The 21,156-nt window shown below is 40.7% G+C and overlaps 1 protein-coding gene across 3 annotated transcripts in view; it reads right to left on the bottom strand.

Annotated features, from left to right (window-relative positions):
* Nucleotides 1-8,368: 8,368 nt before the first annotated feature.
* The window catches only part of c15h10orf90 (chromosome 15 C10orf90 homolog), a 19,998-nt gene continuing 7,210 nt past the window's right edge, over nt 8,369-21,156 (bottom strand). The window contains exons 5-11 of one of the 3 annotated variants that reach the window (XM_049465031.1): nt 15,875-17,153; nt 14,299-14,454; nt 12,634-12,788; nt 12,016-12,187; nt 11,311-11,368; nt 10,476-10,575; nt 8,369-9,550 (exon numbers count right to left, since the gene is read on the bottom strand). In XM_049465031.1, coding sequence (XP_049320988.1) covers nt 9,512-9,550; nt 10,476-10,575; nt 11,311-11,368; nt 12,016-12,187; nt 12,634-12,788; nt 14,299-14,454; nt 15,875-17,153 — 1,959 coding nt within the window. In that variant the 3' untranslated portion in view covers nt 8,369-9,511. Of the gene's footprint in view, nt 9,551-10,475; nt 10,576-11,310; nt 11,369-12,015; nt 12,188-12,633; nt 12,789-13,068; nt 13,977-14,298; nt 14,455-15,874; nt 17,154-21,156 lie in introns of those variants that run through there. The other 2 variants (XM_049465032.1, XM_049465033.1) reach the window with 2 other exon arrangements.

Here is a 21,156-nt window from a genome sequence, read left to right as displayed (position 1 = left end):
AGAGAGAGAGTCAAAGAGAGAGAGTCAAAGAGAGAGAGAGAGGAACAGAGAGAGGGAGAGAGAGATAGAGAGAGAGTCAAAGAGAGAGAGTCAAAGAGAGAGAGAGAGGAACAGAGAGAGGGAGAGAGAGATAGAGAGAGAGTCAAAGAGAGAGAGTCAAAGAGAGAGAGACAGAGAGATAGGTTAGAGTTTCTCCTCTTATTTAAGGCTAAATTGATATTGTGCACCATATGTTACACTGAGTTCACATTTACATGCAGAGTTTTAATCCAATCACTGCCCACGCTTTACAGAAACGCTTCAGTGAAAAATCAAATTTACACAATTTTCACCCGAACCTCAAATTGATTTGATGAGTTCAGACGTATCTGGTGTTTGAAGCTCGCTTCATTAGTTCTGCTCTGGAGCTGTACGACACTTACTGAACCTAAACCACAGAAACATGACAGACAGTGCGCTCCAACTGCAGATTAATATTTACACTATCAATCTATATTAACACTATAAATCCATATTATAACTATCAATGTATATTAACATTATCTATCTATATTAACATTATTAATCTATATTAACACTATAAATCTAAATCAAAATTGGGAGAGAAACAACTGCTGGAGTGATTAATGATCTGAGGAGCATCTATACGACAGTCAGTCACCCCTAGTAGTGAAACGAGACACCGAGAGCTATGCAGAGCTACACAACTCATTCTCATTTTAAGACCAAATTTGAACAGAATATATTCTGCAGTTATTCTGCAGCTTTGCTTTGGAACAGACTGAAAATTAAACAGGTTTTAAAGAGACGAGATTATTTGAAAATTGTTTATAGTCCCAGACATTGAGATTAAAAACAGGATATCATAATGAATGACACCTCGCCGTCAGTCATCTTAAAGTATATTTCATGTTTTATGTTGGTGTTCTGTGATTGTGAGCAGTAATGGTGTTTCATTATGGGTGTTTTGTGTAACTTTCCACACCTGAAGCCCTGAACACCCTGAAGCCACATGTGTTGAATTAACTGTAATAAAATGTGAATAATAAAGCAGTAATAATGGATTTCTGGACGTCCAGTGGTGCTCAGATTTTGGCCACAACTCAAAGAGCCTATCAGTGGTCAGAGATGTGGTCACATGGTCTCAGTAATGTCAGCTGTGGTGGTTCTGCTGCATTTGCTGTTCATTGCCCTGCACTCAGCACACACACACACACACACACACACACACACACACACAAACAAACACACACACACACACACACACACACCGCCACATAAAGAGCTATATTATCTGAAAGCTGCGGCTCCACTATAAAGAGATACAGTTAGAGTAGAGCAGAGCTCCTGTGCTGCTGGATAAATGAAGTGTGCTGATCATTACGCTCCATTAGTGAGGTTTTACATGTAGAAGTGCTCTGGAGTGATATAAAAGAGTACATTAAAATGTGGAGTTATTTCACATCCTTTATTTCCAAAGAGGGCAGAAGTATTTTTATATAAAACTGTTGGGTTTAAAATCTCTTCTTTTCTGATGGATTTTAAAGATATTCTGTTCTGTGAAGAGGAGAGATGGAGGAGGAACCCTCACTGCTCCTGTAAAACACACACCGTAAACCTCCACCTCCAGATTAACCTTAATCTGTAGAATTATAGCTTCACTAAAGTAGAGTTAAGGTGAATAATTTTGTGTTATGAACTTGAGTCTTGATGACTGTCACTCCTTTAGCCCTTTATGTTTTGCATTTTTCTGTTTCTGCTCTTCTGTTTGTTTCTGTTTTCTGGTCATTAGTGTTGTCACCTTGTGTCTTGTTTGTAACCACGCCCCCTTGTTACCAGCTCCAGGTGTTTCTATGTATAAAAGCCTCTTTGTTTCAGTGTTTCTCGTGGAGTCTTTTGTGTGCTGTGATGCTGTGTACATTTGTCAGGTTAGTTTTTGTTTCCAGTGTTATTTTCTGCCATTTAGTATCTTATTTTTTTTGTTTTGATTTGTTTTTGTTTGTGTCTTAGTTATTTAGCTGCCCAGTGTTGTTTTTGTTGTTTCAGATTTATCACCAATCCAGCATTTATGGTGCAGCTGGGACTACCTACGAGTGTAGAGCTACAGGATACAGTGTTGTGTGAGTGTTATATGGGTGTTTTAAGGGAGTTCTGTCTCTGGGTGTGTCTCTGCTGAGGCAGTGAACATGTGGTAGGAGGGTGACTGCATTTCTTGGTTATTTAGATCATCCCAGAGATTTCCCTCAAGGGCAAAAGACCACGATGTTTCCAAACACCGTCACATGCGACTGTTCCAGATGGAAATGCATGACGTTCACAGTGTCTGGACTAAGTCTGCTGATCTTCTGTGGCAAATAGAGCTGCTCTGTGACTCTGTGGTAATGTTATATAGTCAAGAGCACATAGCTGATCACCAGAATTAACGAAACGGAGGCCAATTTCACTTATTAGCAAGCCTAATTGCAGTATTTGTTGAAACCAGAAGCAGAATATTCTCAAGATTGGAGGGAAGGGTCCACGTTGCATGAACTAAACCTTTAAAGATCACTATATCATACATTTTACCACTGATCAATTCACGCTAACACTATTCTGACTATGTGTCACTTGTGTATGAGGTTGTACCAGATGAATGTTGGTCTTCAGTGAAGATTTGCATGTTTTGGTTGCATGTTTCACAATTTTGGTCAAATCTTTGTGCACCATGACATTTTTATAGAGCAAAATTACTCATATTGCAGCTGTTTTTGTAAAGTGTTTCAGGCCTGAATGCAGTGATAGATGTTTATTAATAGACAAAATAATGTTTACCAGCCATAAAAGAATCAAAGTAAAATTTAGAAACATTGAATATTTATTAATTACTGTGTTTTCCTAAAACCTTTACATTATTTGTTAATTCAGTACAACTTGAGGTATATTTTATAATTCTATAAGAACTTTCCACTGAACTCTTTGGCTTTGCTTCACTGGATCTCATTATGTTCCTTCAGATCAGCCGTCAGGAACACGCTGGACGTTCCTCCAGTCCGGATTAAAAGGGGAAAGGTGGACTTTTCCCATTACAGCTCTAATCTGCAGATCTCTGTTCCTGATGACCTGAAGGTTCACGATTTCTCTTCATTTATCTGGATGTTCAGGACCGATCTGATCTGTCTGACATTTAATTAATCAGACTTTAACAGTTTCTACTATTTTCACTATTTAATGTTTTATTGTAATACTTTATTTGTTTTTTTTTTCATTGTATATTTGATTGTATTTTGTATTAAATTAATGTTTATCTTTTTTCTTTATTTATATAACTTTCTTTTTATAAGCAAGCATTTACTGGTATTTACTTCATGAAACTATATAGTTAATATAATGATGTTCCATATTTTAACTGAACACCTTGAAGAAAAATATTTAATAACTTGTTGAGTTACTGTAGAGATATTTATATTTATACTGTAGAGAAGATTTATATTTGTCCATTGATCCAGGATTTGTTTACATAACTATAACCAATAGAAAAATGAAAAACTGTAACTAACAGTAATTATATAGTAATTACACAGTAATTATACTGTAATAATACAGTAATTATATATTCTGTAGTTTATTTTATAACAGCAGTTCGGTTTGAGTTATTCTGTGTAAAACTCAGGAGCTGTTGGTCTGCAGTGAGGAGCTGAATGTTCCATAATTCTTCACCAAAAACATCATTATGTTCCTCCCTCCAGAACCGGCTCTGTGAATAGAAATGCCTCAGTAATGGGCGGCGGGACGGGAGGGGTGACGGGACGGGGCGGGGGGGGGGGGAGGTGTGGGACGGGTGAAAGGGGCTATTGTCTGTCAGCTGTTATACAGGAGATCAGTGCCCATGGCTAAATGTGCCACCATGTGCTCAGCTGGGCACTGCCCATTCAGCACTACTGAAACTGAGGAAACACAGCACTTTATATTTATACAGTTTATATCTGATTTATATCTGATTTGTCTGATTATTACTGTTATTTTTCTTTCACTCTTCCAACTCCAGACTATTCAATAAACCCCTTAATCACTGTTAAAAATATTTATTAATTGAGGAACTTTTAAAGGTTCTTCTATTTGAAACTGTGTACTATTTGGCAATCCATAGTACCACCTAGCAACACCTTAGAAACTGCTTAGCAGCACCTTAGTGACAAAACCTCTCCCATAACAACCACCTAGTAACACCTTACAAACCACCTAGCAACACATTAGCAACTATCTAGCAACACCCTAGCAACCATTTAGAAACTACCCCTTTACTAATGAAACCACAACACCTCTAAGCAGCAATCTATGACATTCCAACCAACACATTACCATAGTTACCACTTAGAAAAACCTTAGCAATTATCTAAGCACACCCTAGCAACCATCATGGGATACGATGATGAACATTTTGCAACCACCTAGCAAACACCTGGGATACCAATGGTGACCACTTAGCAACACTTTAACAACCATTTAGTAACCACATAAAAAGACCATAGAAACTACCTAGCAACCCTTTTGCAACACCATATCAGCCACCTGGGAGACTGTATCATCCAACAGGAACTACTCTATACTCTACAGCAGCGTAACGGTTCCTCTGTTCCCTCAGGAAATCTTGATCTCTGCTGATCAGACCTGCTGAGGAAGAATCCGGTTTATTATCTGAGTTCAGAACAGAAACACGTTTATTTTTGGTGAAGAAGTTTTTTTATTTCACAGTTGAACCCAGAGGTCATGAGAAGAGGAGAAAACGCTGTTTTATTTCCTTCAGATTCGTGTTTCTGTTATTAAGTGAAGAGTCGTTTCAGCACAACGCCTGAGAAAACTGGGCATCGTGTGAGAAAACAAAAACTGTTTTTATACACAGATCTGAGAACAGACTGCAGCGTTTTGGGCCAACTAATTTTAGAGTCGGCTTTTAACTCTGAGAAAAAAATATTAATACATATTTCACCAGAGGCCTGTCGTCTTCTCACAGCACTGCGCTGTGTTCTGGTTCTGACATGTTGATGAATGAGACACAGCCCTGAAAACACGACAAAATAACAGAAACGGAATAAATCAGAGCGAGACGCGGCGGAGCTCCTCGTGAGAAGAAGCGGCTGGATGGAGATAAAGAAATGTTGTGAAATATCTCAGGATGTTGATTTCTTGCGTTAGCATCGGGCAGCACTACGTGAACTCGTAAATCTGTGATTTCTCCAGGACTGAAGCTGCAGGACAGAATCCCGCGCTCTGAAAGCAGAAGTCCTGCAGCGTAACGCTGATCTGAGTTCAGCCTGAATAAAAACGTCCAGATATAAAGAATCAGACGCCACACTGACCCAATCAGGCCCGTAGCCAGGGGGGATCGAAGGGTTCGTTCGACCCCCCCCCATCCCCCACAACCCCCCCTCAGCCACCCCAATCCCCCAGAGTAGTGACGAGTAAGAAAAATTGTTAATGTTTCTCTTTACACATTTTGTTCAGACTGTTTTACACCAATCCAGTAGGTGGCGGCAATTCCCCCATTTCTGTTCTTAGCTTGTGGAAAGAATAAGAATCAGGGGAAAGTTACTTGAGAAAATGGGTAAAAAAGAAGACAAGGAGCGAAAACGGAAGAAAACGGCGGTAACATTGTTACTAATATTGGTGACTTGTTCAAAAAAAGGCCCAAAATCGGTAAGTTGCTGAGTGCAGGGCTTCTATTTCTAACTCCCCTGCGTTAAAAGTGCCGGGCTCGGCTTAGCCCAATAGTATATTGTACATGTAACACCGGATTATTACTGTTATTATTGCGATAAATCCAAAGTCTGGATTTTAGTTGATTTTTAAGAAATGTAGGTTAAGTGACAATAACATTCAGTCACTCACTTTGCAATTCTGACGATCAAGCTAGGGTGTATTTTACTCTCAACATGCCTGTTGCTCCTAAGGCCATATATAAAATACAGTATAGAGGTGTAAAAAGGGGGTTAACCTCTTAACACGCCCTGGCCCGCCGGCGGGCCAGAAAAATATAATATTTAATATCTGGCTGTGTTTATGAATACTTATAGGTTCAATGTAGACACCCAATATACCATTTTAAAGCTTTTCAGTTATCTAGCCTATTTAGCCGTATCTCCTTTCAGAAAATAAACATTTAGGGCGAAATATGCCTGGTTTATGAACGTTATGAAATATTATTTTCATATTTACGTTTTTCGTACGTCCATATTTGATCGAATGTGGACATGTTATACACCATTCGAACCGTCTGCCTCTCCGGATTACGGAACTGTGTTTAGAGTTTAAATCTGCTTGTGTTTCGCTTTGTGTTTACCTCAGGACACTCGAGACACACACCCAACCCCCTCCAGCACTTCCCCCACACTCTTACCTTCAAAACGCAATCCAGTCACCAGTAATTCTCACATATATCCAAACAGTGCTTGAAATAATTTGAGGCAGAAAAAAATAATATCAACTTTAACGCGTTATTAAAAGCGGATTATTGGTCGCTCCACGAATCCACGCATATCTAATGAATCAGCAGACCCTCACAGACCAGACGGTATGCAAATGAGCTCTGTCAGCCAATCAGGCGCCGAGTTCAGCGAGCTGAAGGGGGGGGGGGGGTTGTGGGGGCAACGAAGTCCCAGCACAGTTATAGGAAGATTTTAATAAGACAGAACTCTTCAATTTATATTATTATTAATTCATGTTTAAGTTTTAATGACCATACCGATAGTGTTCCTAATGAAGTAATTCTTATCTATTTATGTCAATAGTAGAGACAATAAAGGACAGCAACATCAGAGACAGACAATGGAGGGCAGCAACAGAGACAATGGAACAAAGCAACAGACAACTGAGGTGAGCAACAGAGACAGACAATGAAGTCACATCACAGATGTAGGAAGTTTGAGTAACACTTACATTTATATCAAATTTATGTTAACAGTGGGGAGCAACAGACGAACAAATAAGGACAGCAACAACAGATTCACAACAAACTTATAATAAATAAAATATGTCTAAATTAAAAGGTTTGAAGTGTGCTCATGTATTTAGGGGGCATTGGAGTAGAGAGCCAAATGAAGTCCACTTTTGGGGGAAAAAGATCCCCCCCATCACAATGCTGGCTACGGGCCTGCCAATTCAACACCTCGGATCAGTGTCTGAGTGTGAGCTGTTCACACTTCCTCACGACCGTCCATCACAAGACTGTTTCTGATCACTCGTAGATCATACCTGCAGTCCTGTTTAGAAACAATTAAAACATACAAATCCTAATTATACTGTTTATTAAAGCAGGAAAAGTAAGTAATTCATGCTTATGAACATTTTTCATTCAGTTTGGATCCTGCAGCACATTTACCCACAGATGTTGCTACAGCTGGGCCTGTAGATGGTGTTTAGTGGCTGTAGATGGTGTTGGTGGATGTAGATGGTGTTGGTGGCTGTAGATGGTGTTGGTGGCTGTAGATGGTGTTGGTGGCTGCAGATGGTGTTGGTGGATGTAGATGGTGTTGGTGGCTGTAGATGGTGTTGGTGGCTGCAGATGGTGTTGGTGGATGTAGATGGTGTTAGTGGATGTACATGGTGTTGGTGGCTGTAGATGGTGTTGGTGGATGTAGATGGTGTAAGTGGATGTAGATGGTGTTGGTGGCTGTAGATGGTGTTGGTGGATGTAGATGGTGTTGGTGGATGTAGATGGTGTTGGTGGCTGTAGATGGTGTTGGTGGATGTAGATGGTGTTGGTGGATGTAGATGGTGTAAGTGGATGTAGATGGTGTTGGTGGATGTAGATGGTGTTGGTGGATGTAGATGGTGTTGGTGGATGTAGATGGTGTAAGTGGATGTAGATGGTGTTGGTGGATGTAGATGGTGTTGGTGGATGTAGATGGTGTTGGTGGATGTAGATGGTGTTGGTGGCTGTAGATGGCGTTGGTGGATGTAGATGGTGTTGGTGGCTGTAGATGGCGTTGGTGGATGTAGATGGTGTTGGTGGATGTAGATGGTGTTGGTGGCTGTAGATGGTGTTGGTGGATGTAGATGGTGTTGGTGGCTGTAGATGGCGTTGGTGGATGTAGATGGTGTTGGTGGATGTAGATGGTGTTGGTGGATGTAGATGGCGTTGGTGGATGTAGATGGTGTTGGTGGATGTAGATGGTGTTGGTGGCTGTAGATGGCGTTGGTGGATGTAGATGGTGTTGGTGGATGTAGATGTAGATCGTGTTGGTGGCTGTAGATGGTGTTGGTGGCTGTAGATGGTGTTGGTGGCTGGATGACACATGGCTTAGATGCTCAAACTCATCAAAACGATGCTGACCCCTGCTTTTGGGTTTAATATCAGAATCTCATTACCAAAATAAAAGTCTGGACAACAAAACAGGTGATTTAAATCACTTTAATTAAGTTCCTCATTTCTGTACATCAACAGTAATCAGAAGATCAGGCGACTCTCCGAACACAGAAAACCACTTTACAAACAATAAAAGAGCTGTAGAGGAAAATATCAGAGTCTGCAGCGTCAGAGTGTTCAGATATCATGAAGAAATATCTTAAAGAAATATCTAAAAGAAATATCTTAAAGAAATATCTTAAAGAAATATCTTAAAGAAATATCTTAGATACAGAGAGAGCAGCTTCAATTAAACTACACGCTATTAGATGTTGCCTGGTTTTGTATAAAAACTGTACTCACAGACATTTAAAGCTCTTAAACTGTGATGAAATTCTGTGCAACTAAACAATACTGCTGTGATGTATTCAGGTGGGGAAATCTAACACATGGGAAATATGGTAATTGATAGGTATAAAATATACTGTTGACATGTATATGAGACTATATCACACAAATTAAAATATTTTTGACATGCAGTATATGCCAACTTCTTTAAAATAGGAGTTGAGTTGTATACTATAATAAATCAGCATATTATGTGTAACAATTATATTTAAAAATATATTATAGAAATTCATTGATTTAAAAGGGAATATTTCCTCCATCAGGACTCCAACTCCCATAATTCCTGTTTCCTTATCATGAGTACTCTGGCCAGTATTCAACTGCATTATCAGTTTATTTATTATCGAACCCGAGTTACACCCCATTACCATCAAATATACCTAAATATACTTTATTATATATTTCCTTTAAACGCTTATTTAAACTTTAAATCTTCTCCAGACTGAAACAGCTCGTTTATAAGATGGTCTGAAACACTGAAAGATTCTTTAGGAGGATCAGAGTGAAGCTTTTATACTAATCACTCCAGAAATCTGCAGTATTAAAAACTGATCATAGATCAGACGCTTTTATGCACAGTCTATTCTCATGCTATATGATGTAATCCCAGATCATTGTGAATTAAATCAGACAGGGTTAATCCGGACGTCAGTATTCAGTAATAAATGAGTCACAGCAGAAGTTTGGGTTGTTTTGAGGTAAATGAGGATCAGCTGTAGATGTTCTGAGTCTCGCTGAAGCTTCAGTTCTCTGAATATAACAATCAGAATCTGCTCTTCCTCTTCAGTCCTTCCCTCTGTGCAGAACCTGATCCAGAATCTTCTGCAGGAGAACAATAAAGATCACAGGGGGTCAAAATACTGCAAATACAGCAAATACTGCAAATACTACAAATACAGCACATACAGCAAATACTGAAAAATACTGCAAATACTACAAATACAACCCAGATACTGCAAATACTGCACTGAGCAGAGACTTCAGGCCCTAAACTCATTATTATAAATAATCTCTCACAGTAATAGAAGAGATTATACACTAATATAATACAGATACACATATAATATAATACACAATACAATACAGATCACATTAAAACACAAACACAGTGTGTGTGTGTTGTGTGTTGTGTAGTGTGTGTGTGTGTGTGTGTGTGTGTGAGTGTGTGTGTGTGTGAGTTTTTGTTTACTCCCCATCTACAGCAGCACAATGGAGCTGTTCAGTACTGCAGCTCTTATTCAATATGAACATGTGCTGCCCTTATGTCCCTGCCCTCACACACACACACACACACACACACACACACACACACACACACACACACACACTCAGTGAATCCCCCCCAGTCTGTGTTTGGTGATGTCACTGCTGATCTCAGAAGATCAGGGAAGAGCAGAGGCTGATATCCTGAGTGATGCTGGCATCTAGTGAACTCATCCTATTACTACAGCTCACAAGAGTTTAATAGTGATAAAGAGCAGATTGTAAACAAGCGCGCAAATATACTATTATTCATTTATTATTTTATTATTAATTATTTTTCTTTGACCATTTTTGGGCAGGTTTAGCTCCAGATTGTTGGTCTGATTGTGTGACTGATTAGGAAAACTAAAAACACAGTTTTTACCTGAGAAATATATTATCTAAATTTAAAGATTGTAAAGAGATCACAGCCACACGGTGTGTGTTTGGCAGGGGGTGGAGGATTGTGTGTGTGTATTTGTGTGTGTGTGTGATGCAGTTATACTTGTTTAAAGCGTTGGACTCTCAGTCTGTTGGTCTGAGACGTTATCTTCCTCCGCTCTTCTTCTCTCCGCCTCTTCACTTCTGGCAGGTTGTTTTGGTTCCTGAAATAAAGAAGTGAGTGTTTATATATATATATATATATATATATATATATATATATAAGCAGTGGTGAATATTGGGACTGGTCAATGTCCAATACATTAAGTATAAATTTAAAGAGAAGAAGAGACTGTATATCAACTACATATAATTAATCTACAGTATAAGAGCTGTTAGTTTCCCACATCTTTATATTTTACTCAGTTCAGTATCAGTTCAGCTCTTCACAGAATGAATCTGAGGAACGTTCAGATATTATTTGCTGCTCTATCCATATACAAGAGCTGGAACAGATGAGAATCTGACTCTTCATCAACAGAGAGACGACATTTCTCCTCTATAAATCCTAAACTCACTACGTCTAACAGCTCAGAGACAGAAGAGAGGAAGTTCAGACACTGAGTCAGGGTTTATCAGCAGCGTGGAGAAGCTGAACCTGATCAATATCTGTCCATTCAGCTTTCTCTATCTCTCTCTCTCTTCTCTCTCTCTCTATCAACAGCAGATCATTCACCAGCAGCTTTCTATCTTTAAATTCAGCCTGACCTATAACACATAATCACACACCCAAACACAAACACACCCAAACACCACGATCACCCTTAGGAAAACACCACGAGAGAGAGAGAGAGAGAGACAGAGAGAGAGACAGAGAGAGAGACAGAGAGAGAGAGACAGAGAGAGAGAGAGACAGAGAGAAAGACTGATAGTAGAATACAGGTAAGATTAGAATTTACCGTCTCAACTGCTGCTGCTTTACAGAAATGCTTCTGTCACGGGATGTGAAAGTGTTATCTGCAAACACACACACACACACACACACACACTATTACAATATAATAATAACCAGCACACTAACTGCTTAAAAGACTGAGGTCACTGGTCTTGCTTAGGGGTCCAGCAGTGGAGGCTCAGGGGACCTGGGTTTCAACCCTACAACCTTGTGACTTGTGAACAATAACTCAATGTCCTGAGCATTTTAGAAGACTGTGGTCACTGGAGGCAGCTATGTGAGGCACCCTTACAGAAGAGAACTCAAGGACCCAACATTAGCAGCTAAGTAAACCTGGGTTCAGAACCCACAAGTTTCTGAAGCCATGAAAATCCACATTTACCACATTATTCTAAAAAATAATCTGATATGAGTGACTTTAGTATGATAATGTGAATGTGATTAGAATTATGCTGCAGTTTCTGGAATGTAATTGCCTGGTCTGTCCAGCAGAGGGCGATCACTGCTGTGTAATAGAATCAGGTTTATTCAACAGGTGGAGATTTACTTCTATAGTGTCCCACTGTGTTCTAAACCCCACCCCCCCATCCTGACCCCCTGCCCACCTCGCCCTGACCTAAAGCCATTTAAATAGCAAAGCATACTTAAAAGGGCATGGCTTTTCGTGTGTGTGTGTGTGTGTGTGTGTGTGTGTTTGTGTGTTGCTCACCTCTGTGTCTCGGTGCAGGTGTTGGTGTGTGTGTCGTTGTGTGTGTTGGTGTGTGTATCGGTGTGTGTGTCGTTGTGTGTAGCTGTAGTCTCTCTCTCCTTCGCTGCTCCACAGCTTGTACTCTGGTCTGTGAGCGTCTGATGAAGTCCGGCCGCCTCTGCTCCAGAGCTTTCTGCACACACACACACACACACACACACACACACACACACACACACACACAGTGCATTGAAGGGGAAGTGGTTTTAATGTTATGGCTAAATGCTTCTATGATGGGGTAAAAAAATAAAGAGTGAGGTAGAGCAATGTATATTACATACATGAGGTAGAGTGAGGTTGAGTGAAGTTAAGTGAAGTTAAGTGAAGTAGAGTGGGGTAGAGTGGGGTAGAGTGAGGTAGAATGAGGTAGAGTGAGGTAGAGTGAGGTAGAGTGGGGTAGAGGTCCACAGTGAATGCACACTCTGAACTACTTCTTGGCGTGCAAGCCAAGATAAAACCTTAGTTTTATAATTTAGACCTTTAAAATATCATGTTTCATATTGATATGGGTCTCCAGCAGTGTTATCACACATTACCTAGTGTGTGTGAGTGTGTGTGTGTGTGAGTGTGTGTACTTACTCTGAGTGAGTGTGTGTGTGGCTGGTCGGGGGTGGTCAGTGGGATGAACTCAGTGTAATGGTTCTTCTCCCCGTGTGCTGGTGTCCGGATGGTGTTGGGGGTGTTGGGGGGTGTTTCTGCAGTCGGCTCTCCGTCACACACTTTATCACCTGAAACTTGGTGAACAGGTTTGATATTGTGAGGCTGTGAATGTGACAGAAGCAAGATTATCATTTTCTATCATTGTATCTTTAAATATCTTACCATCAATTGTTCCTAAAAACCTCCATCTACTATTTAAATATTACTGGAATCTGACACTTCAGATTATTATTAATTTGATAATAAATGTAATAAAAACATGATATGCAGCTTTATTCATTTAAGACACATGTTAAATATACTATACATTAAAATGTTTACAGGAGATATAATAAACGTATTTACTCAACTGAAGCCCATGTAAAAAGATTTTATTATAAGTCACATTCCAGCTTTTCTAAAAGACAATTCATCGTGAAATTTTGACACGATGCAAAAACGACCCTCAGATTTTACATGATGTGAACAAGTAAAGGTTTTTTACCTTTAATATGTAATAATATTAAACAGCAGCACCGGCAGTGGAATCTGCACTCACCCAAAATCTCTTAATGACATTTTCTACTTATACCTACTTAGAGCCACTTTCACGCTTATTAAATTTGAATTAACATTTAAAGGTCAGTTAAATAATTAACCTTAACTTAAAAAAGTCTTTAATTAATTATAAAGCACAAATATGAGTCATGTGCGCACAGACCCATTAAAACCTTCTCATTTAATATCAACATTTATTCCACACTGAGTTAAACTAGAGCACAGAACCTGCAGAAACTGGGGGCGTAGTGCGGTCGGTGGGAGATCTTGGCAGATTATTTTTATATTATACTGATACTATATTATATACTTATTATAAAAATATAAATATTATAAATTCACTATAATCAATATCTCACAAGTTCTGACCTTATTTATCTGAATTTTTACAAGTAGGGAACAGTTTTTAACAGTTTCATATTTATGGTTTATCAGATTAGGGCGCTGACACTACAGCTCGAGGATCGTGAGTTCAAATACTCCTGAGTGATGCTGCATCAGCAGCCAGAGCCAGAGAGAACACAATCATCCATGCTGTTTCTGAGCAGGTAGATTTTGCTTTTCCGCCTCATCTCTCCTGTTTTCTGCTGGCTGTTTCAGGCTTCTGTTGGCTGATGAATCAGAGCTGGGGATGCGGCGCTTTCCTCTGAGAGCTCTGGCTGCTCAGTGATGCTGCGACTGACTGGCAGCAGATGGAAAAGATTCTTGGCCGAATTCACGCTAAACTGAGGGACAAATTAGGGGTAAAAAAAGAGGTTTTTATTGGGTGCCCATTTTTCCACATGACTGTCTGTTAGTATTATTAAAACAGAATACAGTAGATAATGATGAACGCTATTCTCTCTATTGTTCTAAAGCAGTAAACAGCTCCTCCTCCTGTATTCAGGCTTTATGAACAGTTCAGAACTGCCTCCAGCAGCAGCAGCAGCAGCAGCGGGGTATCAGGTGTAATTGCATGTTTTATATTAAAGGTATTCTGTGTTTCCTGACAGGAGAGGATGTGTGGAGGGAAATGAGGACAGTGGTGAGGGGAGAAAGTGCAGTTACCTGCAGTTTGGCTCTGTAATGCGGGTGGTATCTCTCCCTTGGCACCGCTGTGGGTCTGTGAGCTCTTTCTCTGCAGGCTCTGACGCTTTATATTGGCTATAACTGCGGCAGCATTCAGAGCCAGAACAGCGTCATGGGTGGCATGAGCTGAGCTTTCTGAAAAAACAAAGCTGTGTTAGTCAGTGAGATGCTGTCAGCAGTGCAGGTGCACAAATGATCTGATATTAATGAAAAGATTCTGCATTAAATTTTATATTATTACAGAATAATAAAACGTGTATAATGTAAAAAGTGTACGATCATATACTGATAATCCAAACGTCATGGAGCTGCAGTATTGGGAATACCCACACCTGTATAAGCTGTGAGGTGCTATCTAGTGAGTAATTGTGAATTATGGGAGTTGGATCGAGGCCTGAATGATACTGGGGTGAGATATATAGTTGGGACAAGTCCATTTGTTCTTCCAAGCTGCTGTTCCCTGAGGAAACACCACTTCATGATCAGCTTACACACTGCTGTCCCATGACTTCTGGCACATCAGCGTATGAGTTTATATACTGTATATATGTCAGTATGTAAAGTTTAAGGCTATAAGGCTACTGTTATATTTGCCGGTGATTTTCAGAGCGTAATCCCTCAGGAAGCTCTGCAGTGATGCTGGATCCAGGCTGGAAATAGATTATGCATGCAAAGAGGTGCGTGGGAAAATGAAAAGAGGAGAAAATGAGAGAATGAGAGAATGAGCGAGAGAAGAGGGAGCGACGCAGAGAGACAGAGAGAGAGGGGAGGAGTGGTAATGATGGGCTGCAGGGCCCTGTTATTGGAAAAGAAGTCAGAAATTCACACATCCACCGTGTAACTTCAATTAAACCCTCACTCCCTCACTCACTGTAATACACATCAGTTATACATCAAACACAACACTGTACATCAAACTCAGACTCAACCTGAGAACCTGTGTGTGTGTGTGTGTGTGTGTATGTGTGTGTGTGTGTGTGTGCTCTTATAACAGAGCCCATATCCATTTTCAACACAGATACTTTGATCCCAAATAACCATTTCAGCTGATAAAAGCTACACTACATCCTATAGTCCTGCTAGTGACACCACATATACAGTCATTTAAAATAATGTGTGGCCACAAGATCATTAAGGCAAAATTATCAAGCAATTTTACCTGATGCAAAACTGCATATCTCAAATCATATTTCTGAAATAACCTTTAATTTTAAAGGCCACATGCTTTTTTTTCTTCAGATACTGATTCTGTATCTCTCAGCTTGTCACAAAATGCATGTGTAAAGCAGGTCTTTTAATGGTGTCTCAAAGCATGAATTACACTTCCCATAACTGATTGCAATCAGTGATATATATATATAAATAAATGTGATGAGCACCATCCCACACTGTACCTCAACTTACATTTCATTTCCATGCTTTAATAAGACATGGCCACACATTATCTAGTTTATAAGTGATTTCTCCAGCAGTTCTCTGTACTGTACAGCAGATAAGCTGTAAGTCTGGTAAGTCTGTTTGGGTTTGTGTTACACAGTCGGGCAGATTTTTATACCTGGTACTTTGATAAGAGTGAAAGGCTGCTGGCTCCTCAGGAGCGCAGGGTCCTTGTGTCTCTGTCCCCCGTCCCCAGCAGAGCTGTCTCTCTCTGGGTAAATCTCGTCACAGCTCCCTGCGCCGCCGGTGCTCCAGCGCCTGTTTGAGCTGCTGCCAGTGAAGCTCACAGGGTCAATATTTGTCTTTTGGGGAAGCGCTGAAGTCATGCTCTGAAATCCGGGATCTTTAGCAGCGCCAGCGCTCGGCTCAGAGAGGCTGTAAACGCTGGCGTAGCAGCTAGCGGGCCTGCGGCGCCGGGGACCTTCCCGGCTGTGTCGGTGATGCAGGGGTGGTCTGTTGGACGGGCTGCTCAGCTGGAAGGATAGTGTAGATCTATGGAGTTCTTTCTCCTTCTCATTACTCTTGCTCGGCTGTACGGAGTCGAGAGCCCGGCTGTGAGATGCTGAGGCGCTGGGTTCATTAGGCAGCAGTGGTTGGGTGTTAGCGTCTGATGGATTGCTTGTGTACGTTACAGGACTGGTGGCTCGGAAGCCTTCAATGTAGCTATGCCTGTGTTCCAATCCTCCTTTGGCTTCCCTCCTGCAGCTCTCTCTTTGCTCCACCTTCACAATGGTGGCTTTTCTCCTGAGCACCACTGCTGGCTGAAGGGTATCTTGGGAGGTCGGGGTGGAGGACCCTGGGGAACGGCTGGTGCTAGCTCTGGGGGTCAGTCTGGGATTGGAGGGATCAGGGGTATCTCTGAAGGTTGGAGCTGAGGTAGTATAGCTCTCTAAGTCGAGGCTGGTCAGATCAGAGGTAGCGTAGACCTGATTTATTTTGGAGGTCACATTAGAAAAGGGTGTAGAACAGCTCCCTTCGGTGGTGAGGCTGTTTTTATCACCAGGCTGCAGAACAGATCTGGTTTCTTCTCTATGTTCAGTAACTTTAACCACCACTGCCTTCCTCTGTGGTGGAACTGGTCTAGACTGTTGGGGGTTTATGTTCTTAGCAGAGTCTGCAGTCTGCTGCTGGTCTGCACTGTTTATAGTTAAAGGGCTGGAGGTTCTCCTCCCAGGCAGACTTGAGGAGCGAACAACCTTCCTGGAGGTGATGGTGATGGAGGATATGGAGCTGCTGTGTTTGGATGTTTGAGCAGCATTTCTGTCGATGCTTCCTCTCCTCTGAACTGGAGTTATCCACTTCAGGCTGTTGGGTTGAAGCTCATCACTCTGGGAGTGAAGCATCTGCTCGCTGCTGGTTCGGTCTTGTGCCATGCTCTGGTTCCCCGAGCCAGAAACCTGGAGGAGGATAATAAGGGTTTGTTTAATTCTTTGGTCTGAATCTGTTAACAGGTTCATTAACTGAGAGCGTTTTCTGATTTGGTTCGATTGGTTAAACACAAGAAAATTGAAAGTGCAAAAAGATGCACCAGAACAAATTATGTGAGCACATTGTCTTTGCTGATTGGTCAGATTCTCAGCTCTCTGGAGCAAGAGTAGGAAAGTAAATACAGAGTTAAGGTCCTTTGTTGTAGATTAGAGAGTATTTTTGTGTGTATTTTAGCTTAGTGCAGAAGTAGAGAGGCATTTGTTAACTGTCGTAATAATTATTATTTGAGTAATGAACCAGATTAAACTGCACCTGAACAGCCATTAAGCTCATATATGAAGAGTGTATTTAATAAATGGGTCAGATCGAGGTCAGATCACATTCTCACTGTAAACAAACCACTCCAGAGTTCACTGGGAATCAGACTGAGATCACATCCTCTCTGTCTGCACCCAAGTGTGATTACTGTATTCACACCTGCTGAAACAAACCAAAAAAAGAGCAGGTGTGAAAACACCCTAAGAGTGATATAAAGTAAAACCTGGGATTTGAGCTGTTTGAGGATAAAAGGGCTCACTTTCGCTCCCTATTTAACGCAGTCGCAACCGCCAAAATCAGCTCACTCAAGAATTTTCAATTCCACTGCCTCCAAGATCTGAAGGGGCTTTCACTGTTACCATAGCAACCACTCCAGTGTCACGGCAACTCCAGAGTAATTTAATTAAGTTGGAAGCAAAAACTCATCTTTATTATTTGCTGAAGAATCACAGCAGATTTTACTCCTCTATTTCTGATTCCCAACTCTGTACTGTAACCCTGCTGTGCCTGATGAGTGTCGGGTGGAGGAGTGGGAGGGTGGAGGAGTGAGTGGGTGGAGGAGTGGGAGGGTGGAGGAGTGAGTGGGTGGAGGAGTGAGTGGGTGGGTGGAGGAGTGGGTGGGTGGAGGAGTGGGAGGGTGGGTGGAGGAGAGAGTTGGTGGAGGAGAGAGTTGGTGGGTAGAGGAGTGAGTGGGTGGAGGAGAGAGTTGGTGGGTGTAGGAGTGAGTGGGTGGAGGAGTGAGTGGGAAAGTGGAGGAGTGGGAGGGTGGAGGAGTGAGTGGGTGGAGGAAAGAGTTGGTGGGTGGAGGAGAGAGTTGGTGGGTGTAGGAGAGAGTTGGTGGAGGAGAGAGTTGGTGGGTAGAGGAGTGAGTGGGTGGAGGAGAGAGTTGGTGGGTGTAGGAGTGAGTGGGTGGAGGAGTGAGTGGGAAAGTGGAGGAGTGGGAGGGTGGAGGAGTGAGTGGGTGGAGGAGAGAGTTGGTGGAGGAGAGAGTTGATGGGTTGGGCAGAGGAGTGGGTTCACTCTAGGCAAATTCCATATCAACGTATCAAAGTTTTAGGTCAAAGTCCAGGTCACACTCTTTGATACACACAGAGCCACAGTCACACAGTTACAGTACTGATAAAGAGAGGGGGGGTGTAACAGAGACAGAAAGCAGCATTTTTTACACCACAGTCTGCAGCTCAAAGTCCAGACTACAGTGTGAGTTTCTTTTTTCGGTCTCTACATCACCAAAGATCGTTCTAAAGTGAAGGAGCTGAGAAATGTGGCGGCAGTTCTCAGTGATTTTAAGGACACAACTGGTTTATCCTTTGCAATCCTCGCTTACCCACAATTCTCTGCACATGTCCAATCTGAGGGGAAATAAGAGCAACCAAAATTGAGTAAAAATGGTGGGAAAAAAAGTATAAATGATTTCTTTGTGTAAATAAAAAGTACAGTGTAATCAGATGATGTTTGTGTGTGTCTTCATCACGTTACACTGTTCCAGATGTGTGACCAACATCCTGCTGAGGAGAACTCTTTACAGGACACTCCTACCGAGGTCCCGCCTTCCCTCGACTACAGCCAATACTCTGTAATGTGGCTTCAGCCCATTTACAACACTCCATAATCCTACATAATTACTGTAACCATCAACAAATTTACATGAACTTGGGTAATCAGATTATCAGACTTTGGTTTACATTAGTCAGACAATAACTGGAATTTTGTCTTGAAATCAGCCAATAAACTGACAGAATAAGACGTGATGTGAACGTCATGCAAATGTTTTAACACATCAAAAAGCAATATGAACAAACATCAGCTAGAAGGTAAAGATTATTTAAATCCTTCCGTTTCAGTACTGATCTGAAATCAGATTATTATTAAACCTCCAGTTTTTTTATTATTACACACATAAAGGCATCAGTCTGATCACTGAATCTGAAACTCTGATGTTCTTCAGTACAGAATAAAAAGTGAATGTAAAAAAAAAACACTCAGTGTGAAATCTATGTTGATTACAGCATTTTATTATTTTATTAAATTCACACTCTTGTGAACGGCTGAATTACAGAAGTGTTTTATCCCCTGGCTGAATAAATCCAGTATAACTCATAAACAGGAAACACTCAAATTACTCAGAGAACCTTCAAACTATCTGATCTTCTAGCAGAAGAAAAAACTAAGCTCATTCCTTCAGTGGCCACTTCTCTCCTTCTGGTTTCTATATCTGTCCTATCCTGTTTTCTCCTGGACACTCTTTCTTTGTCCCTATTCTCTCTTTCTTTCTTTCCCTCTCCTTTATTGTGAGAAGAGACAATCCAGATCTCTCACAGGAACATGGACTGCAGAGTGGATTTATTGATCCAGAAACTTGAACATAGCCACATCATTAAAACCATCAGTCTAATAATAGTGGATCTGTGTCCTCTGAGGCTCTCTAAGAGCTCTGAAGGTGTTCTGTGGTACCTGGAACCAGGACTGACATCAGCAGCAGATCCTCTAAACATTACCACCATTTTCTTAAGCTGTTGTTGATGAACTGATGATCCTCAGCCTTTCCTGGACACTGCTTTTATCACTAGTTGTAAAAATCTGATTTAAGGTTGTATATTCAGTAAAAGAAAGAATTATCCCCAATGTCTTTCTTTTTATTGAATCATTAAAACTGACCTTAACTGAGGTGAGTGAGACCTGCAGTTCTTTTGTAACCTCATGGATGAGTTGAACATGCCCTTTTGGAGTAAATTTACTAGGCCAATCACTCCTGGGAAGGTTCACCAGTGTTCCATTTTGTCTTCAGATGGGGGTTTAATAATAATGTGCTGCATTTTGAGATGTTTCATTTGCTTCATGCTGTCAGACAGGTTTTATTTTATAAGTGATTTTTTTTATTCTACAGGTCTGGCAGTAATCAGGCCTGATTGTGACTAGTAGTGAAATTGAACTCAGCTTGTGAACTCAATTGTGATTAATCACAGTTTTTTAATCACACTATTTTAGAAACTGCCAGGTTGGTTTGGATAGGTTTTTTCCTTAATAAATAAAATCATTTAAAATGTGCTTTTTATATATTTACTCAGGTTATATTCGTCTGATATTAAAGTTTGTTTAGAATTCAGTGTATTACTTTATTGGCTGCAGCTGTAGCTCCAATAAGTAGCTTCAAAAGTCCAAACCCCTCCACTATTCCTACACTCTCCTCTCCTTTCTTCTTTCTTCCTTACTTTGAATGGGGGAACACCATTCAGACCCTAGCAACTAAGCTTATAATATTATTTGTGGAAAGAAGCTAGAAAGTTTAGCCCAATCATTCAAAACCATTAAATTTCAAATACTGTATAACCGATGCCTTGTCAAATAAAGGTTGTTTTAAGGTTGTTTTTCCAATCATTAACCTTAAAAATAAAAAAATAAAAAAATAAAGTACTACTCTTGTATGAGATCCTACAGCAAATATAATCTGTATTGGTCCTTTAATCTCTTTCTGGGAAACTGCACCTGTACATAATAAAGTACCAAAATAATCTCAGAAGAATATTTTTACCAACTGCATATGTAAACCAGCATTAAACGGTATAAATATGTAGTTACAGATACCCTGAGCAGCAGCAGTAAAGTAATGATAATGCTGAATCTATCCCATAATAACCCCCATTGTTCGTAGAT

Source organism: Astyanax mexicanus, chromosome 15, assembly GCF_023375975.1.
Source record: "Astyanax mexicanus isolate ESR-SI-001 chromosome 15, AstMex3_surface, whole genome shotgun sequence".
NCBI classification, from domain to species: domain Eukaryota; kingdom Metazoa; phylum Chordata; class Actinopteri; order Characiformes; family Acestrorhamphidae; genus Astyanax; species Astyanax mexicanus.
This window is presented reverse-complemented; position numbering and strand designations above follow the sequence as displayed.